Source organism: Pinus tabuliformis, chromosome 5_1, assembly GCF_031772625.1.
Source record: "Pinus tabuliformis cultivar Carrire ecotype Pingquan chromosome 5_1, CPIR1, whole genome shotgun sequence".
In the NCBI taxonomy this organism is placed as follows: domain Eukaryota; kingdom Viridiplantae; phylum Streptophyta; class Pinopsida; order Pinales; family Pinaceae; genus Pinus; species Pinus tabuliformis.
In genome coordinates, this window is record NC_142305.1 from 825,005,482 (window position 1) to 825,023,748 (window position 18,267).

Consider the following 18,267-nt stretch of genomic DNA (forward strand, 5'->3'; position numbering starts at 1 on the left):
GTTTTACTAAAGACTAAATACATTAAAATATTAAGGTGAATAATTCTATTAAAAGAATAATATTATTAATATTACTAAACTATTGTTACTATTTTCATTATTATTATAATTATTAATGATAATAATGATATTGTTATAACTTTTATTATTAGGGTAAATCCATTACTAAAATTAAAGTGACTAATGTTAAAAAATATATTAATAAGATAATATTAATAATAGTCTAGGGTAAATAATTCCATTATTACTAATTATTAAGATATTTTATTAAAGAGTAAATAAATTAAAACTTGATCAAGGGATCATATTGTTACAACCAATCAAAGAAGACATAAGATATCAAAGGACTATAAACGAAGGTAAGCTAAAGAAACAAAAAAGGCCAAGGAAAGGAAAAAACGACGAACGGGACGAAGAGGGCTAGGAAGAAAGGGCTGGATCCAACAACTACTAATCTTCCAGTCGTCATCCCTATTGAGATTATTAGGCCTTTTCTCGATTTCAAGGGCTTCCCTAAATTTTCGATGGTGAAACTGCGCAACTTTCGCAATAACACGAGCCTCTTCGATACAAACATGATGTTGGTCTTCTCGGCATGCTCTGCAAGGGCGGAGGACTTGGCCCTCCCATGCTTTAAGTCTGCTGAGTGCTCACTAATCCTCTGATTAATAGAGCGACCAGTCTCACCAATGTATGGGGTCCCACAGGAACAGGGAATGACATAGACACCTTTCATGTCCTTAGGGTCGACAGGATCTTTAACAGATCACAGGGAGCTACGGATGGTATTAAGAGGTCTAAAGGTCGAGGGAACATTGTGCTTCTTAAGAATCCCGGCAATCTTATCGGTGGTCCCTTGGATGTAACGGAGGTGAACCCCCAGGACCCGATCTTTAAGATCTTTTTGGACCGAAGGCTCCTTCTGGGCTTTGAGGAAGGCTTTCTGACCCAGGTGTCTACTGTAACCATTTTTAACGAAGACATCTAGGAGATGAGCTTTCTCCTTCTCCAAGCTCTTTTCATCAGAGATTCTTAATGCACGGGTAGCAAGCATGTTGAGAACGCCCAACTTCTGAGCAGGGAAATGATGGGAGCTCGCGTGGAGATATTGTTGGTATTGGGACTCAAGTTGAGTTCCTTTTTCCCAAATTGGTTGTTTAAATAGTTGAAGGCCATGAACCCTAGAGAAGCCTCTTTGGGAGTTTCATTACTTTTGGATCCATTAAAGAGGGCAAGCCTTGGACTAACCTAAGCTTGCAGTGACTTGTGATTGTGCCCTGCACTATCATTATCAACGAGACCTTTGTAGACAAAAGCATATGGCATGCCTGGGAAGCCATGGAACATTTGTTGGTCTGGAAAAGTGTCCCCTTGTAGTTAGGACTATCCTTTATGATCAAAACGTTTGGTAGCTACCTCTCATTCTTGAATATGGAAAAAACGTAAAAAAATACTCAAAGATTATATGTGGGGAGGTTAACCAACCCTATTTTGTTCCTTATTCATGAGTATATATACAATCAAAGGAATGGTTGGAGAGTTTGTACCCAATATTAACTAACCATATGCTTGTTAGTTTTTGTATCATCGGATGTGTTCTAGCCTTGAAATTTTGTGGAGAGGCTAGAATACATGAGATCTCCAAAACCCAAAAATCGTTTTTGGAAATTCCACCTAGAAATGACTTAATTATATTATTAACCAGTTTTTTAATAGGTCCTAAGTCTAAACTTAGGGAATATGGTTAATTATTCAGAATTCATTAAGTCGAGGTGTGTTAAAATTGGCAACTAGGGCCAAACTCCATGTGGGTCAACTTATTTATGGTCGATGATATTTTTATTGGATCCCTCTTGTGGAGAGGTGTAGGATTGATCTAAAGATCATCCGATTCCCTTAAGTATTTATGGAGATATGAATTTATTTTGATTATGGAATTATTATCAAGCCGACCAGCAACTTGAGTAGGCTCAGAAGCCCAATAGACATGCCTATTCATCATCTACGTTTTAGTATAAATATAGAGGACTTGAAATCATTTGGAACACACATCCTCTTCATGTGTTCTCCTCCTCTCCACGTCTTGGGTTTTTGGAGAAGGAGGGACACCAAGAATATACGTTGGATGATGCCCTAAACGCAGTGATGAAGGCCTTATACGCAGCCCTAATTTATATGCTGTAATGGAGACACCAAGCCGTAGTAAGGGAAGGAATAAACGCAGTCTCTCACTCACTGTCTTGAAGACTTTCATACGCAGGACATAGAGTTACTTACACATAGGCAATGGAGACATATACGCAGGTCATAAAGATATCTATCTGCAGGCAAATGAAGACACCCTATCACGCAGTCATGGAGACAGTGATATGCAGATCATGGTGACATATATACGCTGCTCATGGAGACATATACGCAGGCAAATGAAGACACCCTATCACACAGTCATGGAGACAGTGATACGTAGATCATGGTGACATATATACGCTGCTCATGGAGACATATACGCAGGCAAATGAAGACACCCTATCACGCAATCATGGAGACAGTGATACGCAGATCATGGTAACATATATACGCTGTTCATGGAGACATATACGCAGGCAAATGAAGACACCCTATAACGTAGTCATGGAGACAATGATACGCAGATCATGGTGACATATATACGCTGCTCATGGAGACATATATGCAGGCAAATGGAGACACACTTAGCCGCTGTAATTCTACACGCAGAAAAGTAATGGAGTCGCAGTCAAGATCAAAATCCGCAGTAGGGTATTGACTGCACCATGGTTTTAGGTGCAGTCATGGCCTCATGAAGAACGCAGCAATCGTTTGAGACAATCCTGTGATGTTCTCGAATCTGGCAGCATAGATCAGGCTACGTAACCATCTGGCAGCGTAGATCTGGAAATGATGAAGCCGTGTGTGATCTGGCAGCATGAGATCTGGCAGCGTAGATCGGGCTACGTAGATCTAACCGTGTAGAGTGGATCTGGCAGCGTAGATCAGGAGTGTGTGATCTGGCAGAGTGGATCTAGCAGCAAACAGCATGTGAGTAGATCAGGTAGCATGTGATCTGGGCACTCAATTGAAATGATGATTCTCGGCATGAGGACGCAGTCACCATGAATAGAATACCCTCGGCCTACACATATCTATGATATACCTGTAGCAGCTTCAACACAATATATTGCATTCTTAATGAAGCAATCATTGTGCAGCTGTGAGCTAGCTGGAGGAACAACAAGATGATAATGTCCTTATGCCACATTGTTGTAGGTAACAACGTGATTTACTTGAGATTTGTTCTGGGCATGTTGACATTGTTGTTGAGGGGCAGAACAGTGCAGCCTCTGAAAGAAGTCACAATGACAAGGATCATAAGCAGTAATGTTTATGATGGTTACAGTCTCACCATAAGGAGAATGATAAGGATGATCAGTCTCAGATCATGATGGGCATGGGCAGCATGATGATGAGAGCAGGAGCAGCTCAGTCATCAAGGTTCAACACATGTGACAGTACAGCATGGTGTCACACGGTTATGTGTAGCAAATGGACGAAAGGCAGCACTATGATAGGTGAAGGAGTCACCTTAGAGAATCAATTGAAGCAATATGTCTTCAACTGATCTCATGCGATATCAAAAGTCAAAGTATTGACTTCTATTGTAAATGTACTATCTCTCTCACTTTCTCTGCTAAACTATGAAGAACATAAAAGAAGAATTGATCAAGAGTTTCCCCACATTGTGGGATTTGTCCCTGGCTAGCGCCACATCTTGTGTCCTCTTGTCTTGGCTTGTCCTCTGCGATTTATATTTAAGTTCTATCTGTAGTTTACTTTAATGTTGATGTGATTGCTAATCTAGAAAAGATATTGGAAAATTAAAATAAATTGCTCTAGCATAGAACATACCTAAAATTAACAAGGTGTGAATGTTCTAGAAACTCACATGGATCGAGTTCAAATTAATCCTAGTCATCTTTTAAGATTTAATCTTGGCCATTGGAGTCCCAACAAAGGATTATAAGAAGAAGTCAATGAGCACTTGGAAAGCACACTTGAGCAATAGTTCTTTGTGCAGATCGAGCTAACAGCAGTAGAGTTCAAGCTAGAGAGGGACACAGTGTCAATGAGGGACAGGGACAATGATCCGGAGGAAGATTTCCAGATCCAGAGAGGCAGTAGCAAGAGGGTGAGTTATTCCCACTGTAGGAACGCGAGTGCAGGAATGCCCAAGTGCAAGTAGCACAAATGCAGGAAGCGCGAGTGTCGGGGTTGCTTAGGGAATATCTCTGCCAGATTTTCTTTTAAAAAAATTGTTTGGATTGCCAGTTGGGCATCCATAGATGTACTCAGATTTCACTGCTGCATAATAAAATAAAACCCTCACTGCTGCACTGGGTTTCCCAAGTTGTGTTTTTCTAGGGACATTTGTCCAAAAATAACCGTGTAAGTTTATGTGTGTGCTAGCATTTCTTCCAGCATTTATTCTTTCGCAATTTTATTTATGTAGGTTGCAGTGTGAATTATTTAGTATTTGTTGTAGGAAACAGTAAATAAATTGTTAATTAAAATAACAATTAGGAGAATAATTTCCAATTGTTGCAATAGGATTCGGGTTTCCGAATTTTCACATGGTATCGGAGCGCAGTTGATCAACCGAAGAGCTCAGTAGCGAAGACAGGGGGAGTTTCTCTATTCAGTGTGGGCAGCAAATCAAAACCCCAGAGGCAGCACAGTCACTTTGACGAGAGGCCGAGTTTATTGAGATTTGATTTTTTTTGAGTGAGGGACAGAAATATTCGATCTCTCCAGATCGAGGGATTCAAGAGAAAAGAAAGAAACCCAGTACTTTCATAGAGAAGATATCTAGTTGGACGCAGTAGTTTTGCAGCAGTTTTCTAGTGCAGAGCTAGCATCGGGTGGAAGAAAAGCACACACTGAGGGAAAATTTTCCTCGAGGAACTTCTAGTCTCAAGAAGTTCGATTTCCCTTGCAGATCAACAGTCGTTGTGAGCAGAGTTTCTCACTCCAAAAGGGAGTGTGAATAGTTTAGCAGCAGTTGAGAAGAAGGGAAGAGGAGATTTTCGACATTTGTTGAGATGGCCACTGCTGGGCTTCGTGATCAAGACAAGGTTGGATGGTGCTTCCAACTATGTCATCTGGAAGGCGAGGATGTCCTCCCTTCTAGATGAATTTGGCCTGAAGACATATATTGATGCAGTGGTAGCAGTACCCCAAGATGCAGATCAGCTGAAGGAGTACAAAAAGGAGATGATGTGGGCAAAGAGGTTGATCCTAAACGGAGTCCAGTATCACATTGTTTCACACATAGCTGGCAAAGGTACTACCAGAAAGATGTGGGAGACTCTCCACGCTATACTAGGGCACTTCCAAGCAGCGGAAGATGTACTTAGGGGAGAATCTTAGATGCAACAGGATGCAAAAGGGGGAAAGCATGGACCCCTTCCTCACTAGGATTCAGAAGTTTCGGGACCAATTGTCAGTTGTTGGGGCAACACCTCAACCCACAGAGCTAGTGCGATTGGCACTAAATAATGTCTCTGAGGAGTGGCAGGTGTTTGTCCAAAGTATTTTGGGTAGAAATACCTTGCCAAATTGAGACAGGATGTGAGCCGATCTGTAGCAGCAGGAGTTGAGACGAGCTCTTTTAAAGAGCTCCATCAGTGGCAACAGCAGCGGATCGAAGCAAGTGGAGGAGGAGAATGTGGCCCTCGCATCAAAGGGTCCCAATCAAGGACATGGGGAGTTGCTAAAGAAGAAGAATGACCTGTCGAAGGTCAAGCGCTTCAGATGTGGTGAGCTCAGTTACTACAGTACCCAGTGTCGTCTTAGGAAGAAGGACAAGGAGGAGAAGCAGGACCAGCAAGCAACATCAACAAAGATCGAAAAGGCTGTCCTCTAGGTTGGAGGAAGACTTCACCACGTTTGCTAACATACCTCCAAGAGTGAGGTGGAGTGACTTGGTTTTGTAGCCCCAAAGTGCTACACATGAGGAGTATCCTTGAGGAGTCCAATTCATGGATCAATACCTTGCTATGGGGGCCCACATTATTCAATAGCAAGATGGAGCAGTGGCAGTAAATGCAATCAGATACCAATGTGACAGATGCGGAGTCTAGTAGCAGTCCAATGTTGAGGAGCGCAGTGCAGAGTTGGCAGCAATGCAGGTGGCACAGTGTAGAGTCAACAGCAATGAAAATTCCTCAGTGATACCGCAGATACTAGCAGCAATCAAAGATTCGGAGACAATGCATCATACTAATTACATATGATTCAATATATTTAGGATGCTTTTCAGTTGCAGATGTTGTAGTTGCAACAACAACAGATGAGAGGGAGTTGCAGTGTAGATGCAGTGTTGGCAACAGTTTAGCGACAGCACAGATGCAGTGTATATCAGAGTTGCACAGTGGTTGGTGGGAAGCAGTGCCAAACATCAATAGCGTGACAGGAGATGATGCAAAGACAGGGTGTTGTCACAGGATGTGCAATAGAGCATTAGAACACATTTCTCGCTAAGAGGGAGTGTTAGTTTTTGTAGCATCAGATGTGTTCTAGCCTTGAAATTTTGTGGAGAAGCTAGAATACATGAGATCTCCAAAACCCAAAAATCGTTTTTGGAAATTCCGCCTAGAAATGACTTAATTAGATTATTGACCAGTTTTTAAATATTTCAGAATTAATCAAGTCAAGGTGTGAATGTACTTCAAATTAATCCTAGCCATCGATTAAGAATTAATCTTGGTTGTTGGAGTCCCAACCAATGTTATAAGAACTGAATCGGTCATCGAACCAGAAAACCTTGTGCACTGGCCACTGATTGGAACCGTAAAAAAAAAAAAAAAAAAACCCAGTTTAACGAAAACACATAAAATATTCATATTTTAAAGAAAAAACAGATATATTCATGTGCATCCATATGAATCCAAACCATTTATACACAAATATGCAAAAGTTCTCATTTATATAGCAAGTAATAGTGCATATAACCAAAATAGCACTCAGTGCAAAACTTCGTTGAACCAAAAATGTTACAAACATCAAGCAGGCTCTAAAAGGCCTTTATAGTCCAAAATAACATGATAGATCATTAATCAGAATTAATTAAGTCAAGGTCTGAATGTACTTCAAATTAATCCTAGCCATCGATTAAGATTTAATTTTGGCCGTTGGAGTCCCAACCAATGTTATCGGAACTGAATCAGTCATCAAATCGGGAAACCTTGTGGACTGGGAATCGATCAGAACCGACCAAAAGAAAAAATCCAGTTTATCGAAAACACATAAAATATTCATATTTTAAATAAAAAACAGATATATTCATGTGCATCCATATGAATTCAAACCATTTATACACAAATATGCAAAAGTTCTCATTTATATAGCAAGTAATAGTGCATATAACCAAAATAGCACTTAGTGCAAAACATCGTTGAACCAAAAATGTTACAAACATCAAGAAGCAAGCTCTAAAAGGCCTTTATAGTCCAAAATAACATGATAGATCATAGTGTACTACATCCTACAATACTACAAGCTACAACTACAGCGAATCAATGATCAAATCATTAGAATCATCATCTGATTCCTCAACATCCTCCTCATCTTCATTTGAAGAATGAGTAGCATCCAAATCTGCAATGGGATTATGGCTTGACTCCCCTAGCCCTGAAACTGCTACTAGTGCTTCTGATATATCTATCTCTGCATCCTGTGGAGGTGGGTCCAAATCCAACCAAGAAAGATCTTCATTGTCAAATGTTGGTGCTTGACTCTCGACAACCCATTCTGATGTTGGATCAAAGTCACCTAAGACAATGTTGCTTGATTCAGGGGTTTTATTCAGCAATTGGTTGCGTCTCAACCTGAGGTTTTACTGAACAAAAACCATGTCATTTAACCGCTTTTGCTCCAAACGGTTCCTCTTCTTAGTGTATACGCTCAAACACACTCTCCAACAGCTCTTCAAGACTCCAATCAACTCTTCAAATTTGCAAAAAATATCACTTAAAACAACCCTGCAAAAAACTCTTTCAATTCTCCTCACCGAACTCAGCTCAAGAATTGCAAGAGACTCGAATGAATAGAGTGAGTGAAATAAAGGGGGTGGGGGTGTTTAAATAGCTTTAGGGGGGGCTAGAGTAGCGTTAGAAACTAGGAAAAAAAAGAAACAAACAAACAAAAATCTATTCCCAGGCCACAGGCCTTGTGAACCGGTGGTACCGGTTCAAACTGGATTGGTACCAAACCGGTCTTTTCCGGTTCAGACCAGTTTTGCCCCCAAACTGGTCAGACTGACTTTGCCCCCAAACCGATCAGACTGACCGGTTCCAATAACACTGGTCGCAAAAGAGGATTATAAGAAGAAGTTGATGGGCACTTGGAGACCACACTTGAGCCAGAGAAGGACGCAGTGTCAGTGAGGGGCAAGGACAGTGATCCAGAGGAAGATTTCCAAATCCGGAGAGGCAGTAGCAAGAGGCTAAGTTATTCCCAGGAACACGAGTGCAGGAACACGCAAGTGTAGGAAGCGCGAGTGTCGGGGTTGCTTAAGGTATATCTCTGCCAAATTTTCTTGCTATTTGGATTTCCAATTGGGCATTCGTAGATGTACTCAAATTTCACTGTTGCATAATAAAATAAAACCCTCATTGTTGCACTAGTTGTCCCAAGTTGGGTTTTTCTAAGGACATTTGTCCAAAAATAACTGTGTAAATTTATGTGGGTGGGTTAGCATTTCTTCCAACGTTTATTGTTCCGCAGTTTTATTTGTGTAGGTTGCAATGTGAGTTATTCAGTGTTTGTTGTAGTAAACAATAAATAAATTGTTAATTAAAATAACAATTAGGAGAATAATTTCCAGTTGTTGCAATAGGATTCGAGTTTTCGAATTTTCACAATGTTAAACCCACTTACACATGTACCATTCAATTTACTTATACTTTTACATTTACATTCACATTCATGTATGCTGGAATATTCACCAACACTGAGAGGGGGGTGAATTAGTATTGGACACTTTTTACCATTTCAAATTATCTTGTAAACGTTAACAATTGACAATACCATTCAACAATGCATAATATCATAGACAATACACAAGATTTTTTAAGGGGAAACCCTTTCAGGAGAAAAACCACTAAACGCTTTTGAATGTCTTAAAGGTTACATCACCAGGAAGCTACAACTTCCAAGATTCTCTAGCAATGACTTGAAGGAGGCTCTAACCCCCCAGTGTTATCATCTCCAACTGAAAGGATGATCCAACACCCTGGTTTTACTAGCTCCAACTGAAAGGATGCTCCAACACCCTGCTAACATCAATTTGTTGCCCTAGCACCACCCTGTCACCCTGAAGTGTTCTCAGGTTCCAACCTGGAGGAGACTTTCATCTCCACCTTGCACCACCCTACCATCCTGAAGATAAAAGACAAATGAAGAAGATTTGTCGTTGCCTCCGTTACTGCATCAACTTAGTCACTGCAACAATCTCTTCCATACATTCTGCAACCATTACATTGTCCTATAACTTGCAACCACCTTCTTAATGCATCTTTCTTTGATTCCTAATCACTCAAGTTGTTCTAGATCTCAATTTGGACAAACGACGACTTCATAAACTCAAAATAACCACAATGAACCATACATGAAATTAAATTCTCTACACTTTGCTCCTTTCTGGGCACAGTTCAACAAAATGGATCTTTTCTGGTGTCGACGCGACAAAATGCACACCGTCAGTTGCTTAATTGTTCGACAATTAGAAACTTTTGGCGGCAAAAAATAAAATAAAACATAATCCAAACCTATCAACCCAACAGATCGAACTTGTGACCTCGGTTATACAATGTGTAATTATTATCAACTTTGCTACGTGATGTTGCTTGACGAGTATTTGTTCCAACTTTGTTTACTAAGAGGATTTCTTAAAAATGTACCCAAATAGGATCCTTATACCTAACTTCCCCAACACATTACATTATATATTCCAGGCGCTAACTTCCACTTTTAACCAGTCACGGATCAGTAGATCCCATTCTGCATACCTATCCATGCGACAACCAATTGTTGGAATTTCTAAGTGTGACACATTAGAAACCCTTCATGCACTTTACTGATTTATTCCTAACTACTTGTTCTATTAATTAACAAGTTATTTACCATGTAAATACTGGAAATAAATACAAGTACATGCTCAACACTTTACAGATCATCAACTGAAGGAAATAGAAAAAGCACACAAGTGACATCGTTGTTTTTGGACTAATGTCCCCAGAAAAACCCAATGCAAGAAAACTAATGCACCTATCTGAGGGTTTGATTTATTAAGAATTTTCAGAATACAATTTGGGTGCCAAATCTGGCTCACCCAACGAAGAAAAAACTCAGCATTAGCACCTCTCTACTTGGAAGCATATATTCTGGCTGAAACCCCGGATAAACAATTCGGCAACTTCACAGCTCCAATCTACCCCACGAAACCCCAGCATCAACCTCTAGGGACTGCGTCAACCTCTCTCTGGCCCACCGTTAGCCCAGCTTCACTCTGGCTTGGCCCTCTTAAGGCACTGCGCAGCTCCTGGTTGGCTCTGTGTGAGCCATTGCTGGCTTTGCATGAACCCTTGGCTGCTTCTACATCTCTCTCTCCAGCTACTACACTGATCCTCCCGGTGCTATCTCTGCCTCTCTGCTTCTGTATTCACTGCCCCTCAGCTGCAACTCTGATCACTCTCTCAACCTTATCAGCAAACCCAGCCCCAGAAAGTCGAAATCTTGATCTCTTGGTGTGTTCTCCAAGTGACCCTCAAGCCTCCTCTTATACTTTTCTCTTTGACAAATCAACGATCGAGATTAAGTCCCTAATCAACGGCTAAGATTAGATCTAGCTTGATCCATGCCTTTTGGACCATTCTAACACCGTTTTATATTAATTCACATTAATATTTTATTTTCCCTAAGTTTAGACTTAGGGACTCCATTAAAAATATTAATTATTTTAATATCTCCCAAACTGTTTAGAATCTGCCCAAAGGGTAACTTAGGGACTCCATTAAAAATATTAATTATTTTAATATCTCCCAAACTGTTTAGAATCTGCCCAAACCCTTTCTGGGTATTGGAGATTTCATGTGCCTTAGCCTCTCCACCAATTCTCGAGGCTAGAGCACATCCAATGCTACCCCAAATCAACACTCCCTCTTAGCAAGGACTGCGCTCTAGTGATACTCCTCACTGAGCATCACTCTGATCATCCGGCATTGGTCCTTGTGTTGATGCTAGGCCTGCTGCCCAACATCCTCTACACTGTTGCATCCTGTACTTCTACCCATGGCCCTGCCACTGCCATTGTTGCATTCGTACTGCAACTCCCTCTGCATCTACACTGCAACCCCTCTCATCATGCTACATTGTGCTGCCCATAGCACTACCACTGCTAACTGCTGCACTGCAACCCAGTTACTGAGAAGTAAGTAACTGATCTCCCAACTCTGACATCTTCGTCAGGCTAAAAACACTCCTGATGCTGAAGCTCCCTCTGTCACTGACAAGTGCTCCCTCTCTGACCTCTGCGCTGCTGCAACAACTCCATGCATCTTGCACCGTTGCACACCTCTTTGTCCCATCCTGCACTGGTGCAACACTCTCGTGCCTCACACTGTTGCAGCCTACTAGCCTCGCGTTGTCCTGGGAATCCTGCACTGTAGCTTCCTCTGTCGCTCCCCATCCGCATCCGTCTCTACTGACATCGCCGGTACTGCTACTCCTCTTCGAGGCTCCCGTAGCAAGGTCTAATCCAAGAGGTTGGGTACCTCGAGGATCTTGCCCCTCATCGCCTGTAGTCCACCTGACTACAATGCGATGTCTCCCCACTTCTTCTGAAGTGGCACATGAGCACAATCATGGCACAATCATCGTCTGTCTCCACTTCCTTCTCCACCCTTGCTGGCGTTGCCTTGGTCTCGGAGGCCTCTCCCTTACTCTTCTTCCTTGGACAGTGGGTCGCATAATGACCTAGCTCCCCACAGTGGAAGCATTTGACCATGGAGAGGTCCTTCTTTCATTTCTCCAGCTTTCCCTTAGATGTTAAGGCAAACATCTTCCTCCTCCTCCTTCTTGATTATGATCCCCTTGCCGCTGCTTCCTGCCTTGCTTAGCCTTCTGATCTCTTCTTGGCGAAGAGCAGCCCTCATTTTCTCCCAATCTGGAAGGGTCGTCGTACCCAGTATTCTTTGGACAAACACCTCCCAATCTTCTGAGACTATGTTTAGGGTTGTTCTCACCATCCCTATGGAAGTCAGCTGATCTGGGATCTCCTTCAATCAACCGAGGAATGGATCAATTTGCTCTCCCTTCTTCATCTAGTATGATCGCAGCTAATTTTCTAGTAGCATCTTCCTCTGCACGAAAGTGTGTTGATACAACTTGGTCAGGGCCTCCCACATCTCCTGTGTTGTATTCTTCTCGGCAATATGTGGTACTATATGATCCTTGACCCCGTCAAAGATGATACTCTTAGCCCTCGCCATTGCATCCTCGTACCTGTCGTTATCAGCCGGATCAACTGGGATAGCTATCGTCCTCAAGGCGAAGTGCTTGACACAATTCCTGTTTAGTACAGATAAGATTATGGCCTTCCAAACTATGAAGTTTCAAGCTCCGTCCAGTCTGTCCTGGTCTCTTACTCCATGCAGTGCCATTTCGTTGCTCCTCTACTTCCCTCATGGAAGTTCTTGGTGTGACTCCCTCTGAGCCTCAATTTCCCTCCTGGAAATCCTTCTGCCAATGTCGAGATGCCCCTCTCCAATCGTCTGTGCAACTACAACATTGATCCGGATTCCTTGGCTAGAAATCTGTCTCGGCAGCAACTCCCTCTACCTTGGCCTTGCCCTGTTAGGTATTTTTCTGACTACAATACCCCATCAGCTCCACTCAGCAACTTACCCACAGCCTCCTAAACCCCAGCAAACTGAAGGTTAGAGCTTATAGGCTTTGCACAATCTCGACACCTAGAAATCAGCCTCCTCAACCAACTGCATCAGCCCTCCTGGGCTCTACGTGAGCCTGCCTTTGCCTCCCTCAACCTCTGCGTTGCCTCTTCCTGGCTCAATCTTGGTGACGCAAGCACTGCATCACCCCTTCCTTGTTGCTACTCTATTGTTTTCTGCTGCTGATGTCCTTAGTTCTCTTGTGATCTGCAACCACCCTCTAATACCATGTTGGAATTTCTAAATCTGACACATTAGAAACCCTTCACGCAGTTTACTAATTTATTCCTACCTACTTGTTCTGTTAATTAACAAGTTATTTACCATGTAAATACTGGAAATAAATACAAGTACATGCTCAACACATTACAAATCATCAACTGAAGGAAATTGAAACAAGCACACAAGTGACACCGTTGTTTTTGGACTAATGTCCCCAGAAAATCCCAATGCGGGAAAACCGGTGCAACTATCTGAGGGCTTGATTTATTAAGCAGTTTCATAATACAATCTCGGTGCCAAATCCGGCTCACCCAACAGAGAAAAATCTCGGCAGTATGTCTCTACTCGGAAGCAGATATTCTGGCTGAAACCCCGGATAAACACTTCTGCAGCTCCACAGCTGCAATCTGCCCCACGAAACCCCAACGTCAACCTCTAGGGACTGCTTCAGCCTCACTTTGGCCCAGCGTCACTCTGGCTTGGCCCTCTAAGGCACTGCGCAGCTCCTGGCTGCCTCTGCGTGAGCCCTGGCTGGCTCTGCATGAACCCTTGGTTGCTTCTACGTCCCTCTCTCCGGCCACTGCGCTGATCCTCTCGGTGCTATCTCTGCCTCTCTGCTTTTGTATTCACTACCCTCAGCTGCAACTCTGATCACTCTCTCAACTTTCTCAACAAACCCAACGCCAGAAAGTTGAAATCTTGATCTCTTGGTGTGTTCTCCAAGTGACCCTCAAGCCTCCTCTTATACTTTTCTCGTTGACAAATCAATGGTCGAGATTAAGTCCCTAATCAACAGCTAAGATTAGATCTGGCTTGATCCATGCCTTTCGAACCATTCTAACACAGTTTTATATTAATTCACATTAATATTTTATTTTCTCTAAGTTAGACTTAGGGACTCCATTAAAAATATTAATTATTTTAATATCTCCCAAACTGTTTGGAATCTACCCAAACCCTTTCTGGGTATTGGAGATCTCATGTGCCTTAGCCTCTCCAATTTTCGAGGCTAGAGCACATCCGATGCTACCCCAAATCAACACCAATCATGAAGAGTATGGGTTTGTGCACAACTTGGTCAAAGATTCAACGTGTCAATCCACATTGTATACAATTTGGATTCCAACGTCCAGATTCTTATTAGTGCGACACCATTAATCTCACAATTCAGACAAATCCAAACCCAACTAAAGTAAGGATGTACTTAAAAGTTGTAGTTCAAACAATGAAAAACCAAAGTGAAGATTTTGTAACCAACTCGACGACATCAAAACCTGAAGTAAGTCTAAATCTTTCCACACACATGATAAGGGAAAGACAAACTCCTTATCTACATCCGAATCACAAGAGCAGACATTCCAATTAGTTTGCGTATCTATATCTCTCAAAACAAAAGCAACAAATTTATGTTCAAAAGGACACTGAAATGCGCACAATTGAGCACAGTGATAACGATTCATCACAAGTTTCTAGTAATCAAAAGATTCCACAAAAGATTAAGATAGGATGGTCAGATCCTTTTGCCGTGCAACAATTTTATATATCACTCCAAGGAAAATATTAACTTGTATCAATGAATATGACAGTTCTGAGACGAGAAGACATTCGAAATATAAAAAGAGATGAAGCCTTTTCATCAGCAAGCTTTGGGGATAGCTTTTTGAAGAGGAAGGCAATGTTATGAATAAAATATATTAAATATAAATAATGATGATAATTGTAATAATGATTTGTTAATTAGTAATTGGTGTTGAAGAGGCATGGGACATGACTTTCCATGAAGAGGCACCTGCCTAGTATATAAGCAGGTCCCTCATTCTCATTTGTATCATCATTCTTACTCATGCATTTAATATATATTCTTGTATCTCAATGGAGATCTACATATTCCAAGCCTTCTGGAGTATTTTACGTGAAGAACAAACTTTGTTCGTTCCATCTTGACTGGTATTGCCTCAAACTTAGAAAACCACTTTTGAAGATTCTCTCCCATTGGCCTTGGAATTTCACACAACATGGCAGTGGATTGGACTTTTGAGTTGGAATTATATATTATCTCTTGGAAACAAGAAATGAGTGTTCGGTTACCAATGAACATAACTTAACTGGCATGATGGGTCCCTAATATGTGCCCATCTATATCCACAGATCCATGCTCAAGCAAGGAAGGTGGGCTTGGAAGTGGTGCATTTTTTTGAGCTTTGGATAACTAGAACAGTGTGCCCTGCACCATGAGTATAGTCCCCATAGATGAGTGCTTGCTGATGCATTCTTCTCATCCTAGAGCTTCTGGTAATCATTGCCCTGTGTTGGCCTCAGCATAGGGTAGGCCAAGCTTTTTGTGAACATCAAGCGAGGCGAAGTTGCTGGTTTGTACTCCAGGGCTCAAAAGTTCCCCAGTTTGATAAATTTTGACCATCCATCTAGCCATTTCTGAGCTAGAGTGATGTGAAGAGTCCAAGAAGGAAGCTATGGATGAAAATCCATTGTGACTGATCCTAAACCTGCAAGTTATGGATGGAGGCATAGAACCTTGAGGATAAAGAGCCCTCTCCCAATGTGGGCATGATTCCAGCAACTTCTTGATATGACATATTATTATGGTTAGCTGGCCTGTTATCTGCATTAATTTATGTTTTTATGCCTTGGGAGTTATGACAGTTAAAGATATATTATAGTGTTCCTCGTGAATTACGGGTTACTTATATATTGTGTTTTATTTTGCATTCTCTTTTCAATGGCTAGACTATGCATATGGTTATTTTCTGCTTTTGCATGTAAAATATGTGAATCGACATCTTCAAGCACTCATTTCAGCTGGAGTTTGATAGCACATCATTGTTACATTGAATTCTATTCAATGGCTAGGCTATGCATATGGTTATTTTCTGCTATTGCATGTAAAACTTGTGAATTGACGTCTTCAAGCATGCATTTCAGCTGGAGGAGTTTGATAGCACATCACTGTTAGGTTGAATCAAATAGCATTAACAATTTCATTATTTCTGTTGGCACCTATTGGCACCATACTACCATTTCTATGGTTCTAGTGCGTAGTTTATCAAGTCCTCTCAGAAATGTGAGCAAAGCACATGAAAGGGTTTGTTAGGCAGTGTTGACACAGTTTGGGATGCCCACTCTTTGATGACATGCACAGAAGAGGTGCATTGTTGATGCCATGAAGTTTTCTTCTTGAGGAATTATGTTTTAACAATGATTTTTTTCTCTTGGGACATACATGTTAATCGACTTATAATGAATTTTCACTGTGCCTTTATTATTACCTCAGGCTAACCATGTGTATAAATGTGAAAACAAACAGGGAGGAAGTTCTGGATCAGAGCCTCCAGCTAGTCCAGTGCTATCCACGGAGTCCATAGTTGAGGAACTGCAGTCACGGATGAAGAGACTTGAGCGATGGCACTTTCTTAACACAGTAAGTAGGACAGACTGCTGTTTGGATGTCTTATCTAGTGGTAGTGCATTCTTGTTTGTGCATGTAAAGTGAAATCTTATCTTTATTTCATTTAACCGAAAATGATTTCACATTTATGCTTTATTTTATTGAAATTTCTCCTTTGATAATTTTCTTGGGACAGAAGCCCACGGGGCTTGGATTGATGATGAATGGGTGCACTATAAAGGCACTGCGTGCGATAGGTCGTCAGTTCAAATCCCCTGTGGGTGCTTACCTACAAAAAAAATCTTGAGACAGAAATAAGTCCTTATTCTTTTAAATATCTAAATCTCAACTGTAGGGATTCTACTTGTAAGCTAGATGCCCTGTTAACTTGATCTTTGAAACTATATTGTTTGGTCTCGTCATTACTCCGATTTTTTTGAATAAAAAATTCTTGAACATAAATACAGTACAATATAAAGCTGTTTTCTGAGTCTCATTTGACATCGTTTGGTCCATTGTAAATTCAGAATTCTAATTGCCCTATGTATATTTCTTGTGCAGATATTATGGACATTTCTTACTTCTGCTTTAGTTGGATATGCAATGTATCAACGGAAACGAAGATTGCACTGATCTTCAATATATTTTAATATTTTTGATATGGAAAGGTTTTTATGATGGGTGATGATGTATCAACCCAAAAGCTTAACAACCATTATTTTTAGTCTCATTCAGATTTTGATTACAAAATCAGGTTCTTGGCCTTGGCCCCTCACCAAGTTCATACAGATGACCCTGGTACATCCCAAAAATGGAAACTTTCTCGCCAGTGTGCTTTCCAAAAGTAAAAGTGGATTCCACGAGTAAACCCCATATTAATCAATTTGCATGTTTATTTAAATATCTACCTATGATGTACTTTCGTTCCTGTATATAATATTCTGAAACAGGCAAAAATAATTTCATCCGCTTGCTATTGTACATTGTACATTGTACATTGTACTTGTGGTTCAATACCGTCACAATCTCTGCAGTTGTAGATTCTGATAGTTGTCAATATATACAAATGCTGGAAATGCAAGACAAATATCTTATATCAAGAGATGATTTGGTTAATGAAAATTAAGAATATTATACCCCATAATTTTGCCCTTGAGATTATATATCTGTTCCTAATCTTTCAGTTGCCTAACAAGCTGCTTAAACATAATTTGCTAATTTTGGTCAGATTCAGATCATGTTACTTTTTACGACAATCTGTCCACCTCCTATGCTGCTTTGGTGGGACAATTTTGGATTTGCTTGAATCTTGTTGAAGTTATCCTTTGAAATTTGGATATTGATTTGTCCAATGACTCGATGAGTAAATTTTGAAATAAACTTTTTCGATTTTCATTGCAAGAGCAGAAGCAGTCACTTAGTTGCCCTTTTGCAAGAGCACATGCAGTCTCTTAGTTGCCTCATCTTGGGATCATTGTCTCTTGGATTCTTTAACTTGTCACAAGAGAGAAATTTAGTGACACTAGAATTTTCTTCACATACCTCAAATAAAAACATTCATATCAATAATGAAAGTTCAACATAGATCCTTCTCAACTTATCAAGTAACATCATGTCCTC

General features: G+C 40.9%; 1 protein-coding gene across 3 annotated transcripts in view; it reads left to right on the top strand.

Annotated features, from left to right (window-relative positions):
• Nucleotides 1-17,515, top strand: part of LOC149167450 (P-loop containing nucleoside triphosphate hydrolases superfamily protein) — a 428,107-nt gene extending 410,592 nt beyond the window's left edge. For all 3 annotated transcript variants that reach the window (XM_089432992.1, XM_089432993.1, XM_089432994.1), the window contains exons 25-26: nt 16,567-16,680; nt 17,209-17,515. In XM_089432992.1, the coding sequence (XP_089289118.1) occupies nt 16,567-16,680; nt 17,209-17,280 (186 nt within the window). In that variant the 3' untranslated portion in view covers nt 17,281-17,515. The remainder of the gene's footprint in view (nt 1-16,566; nt 16,681-17,208) is intronic.
• Nucleotides 17,516-18,267: the final 752 nt, after the last annotated feature.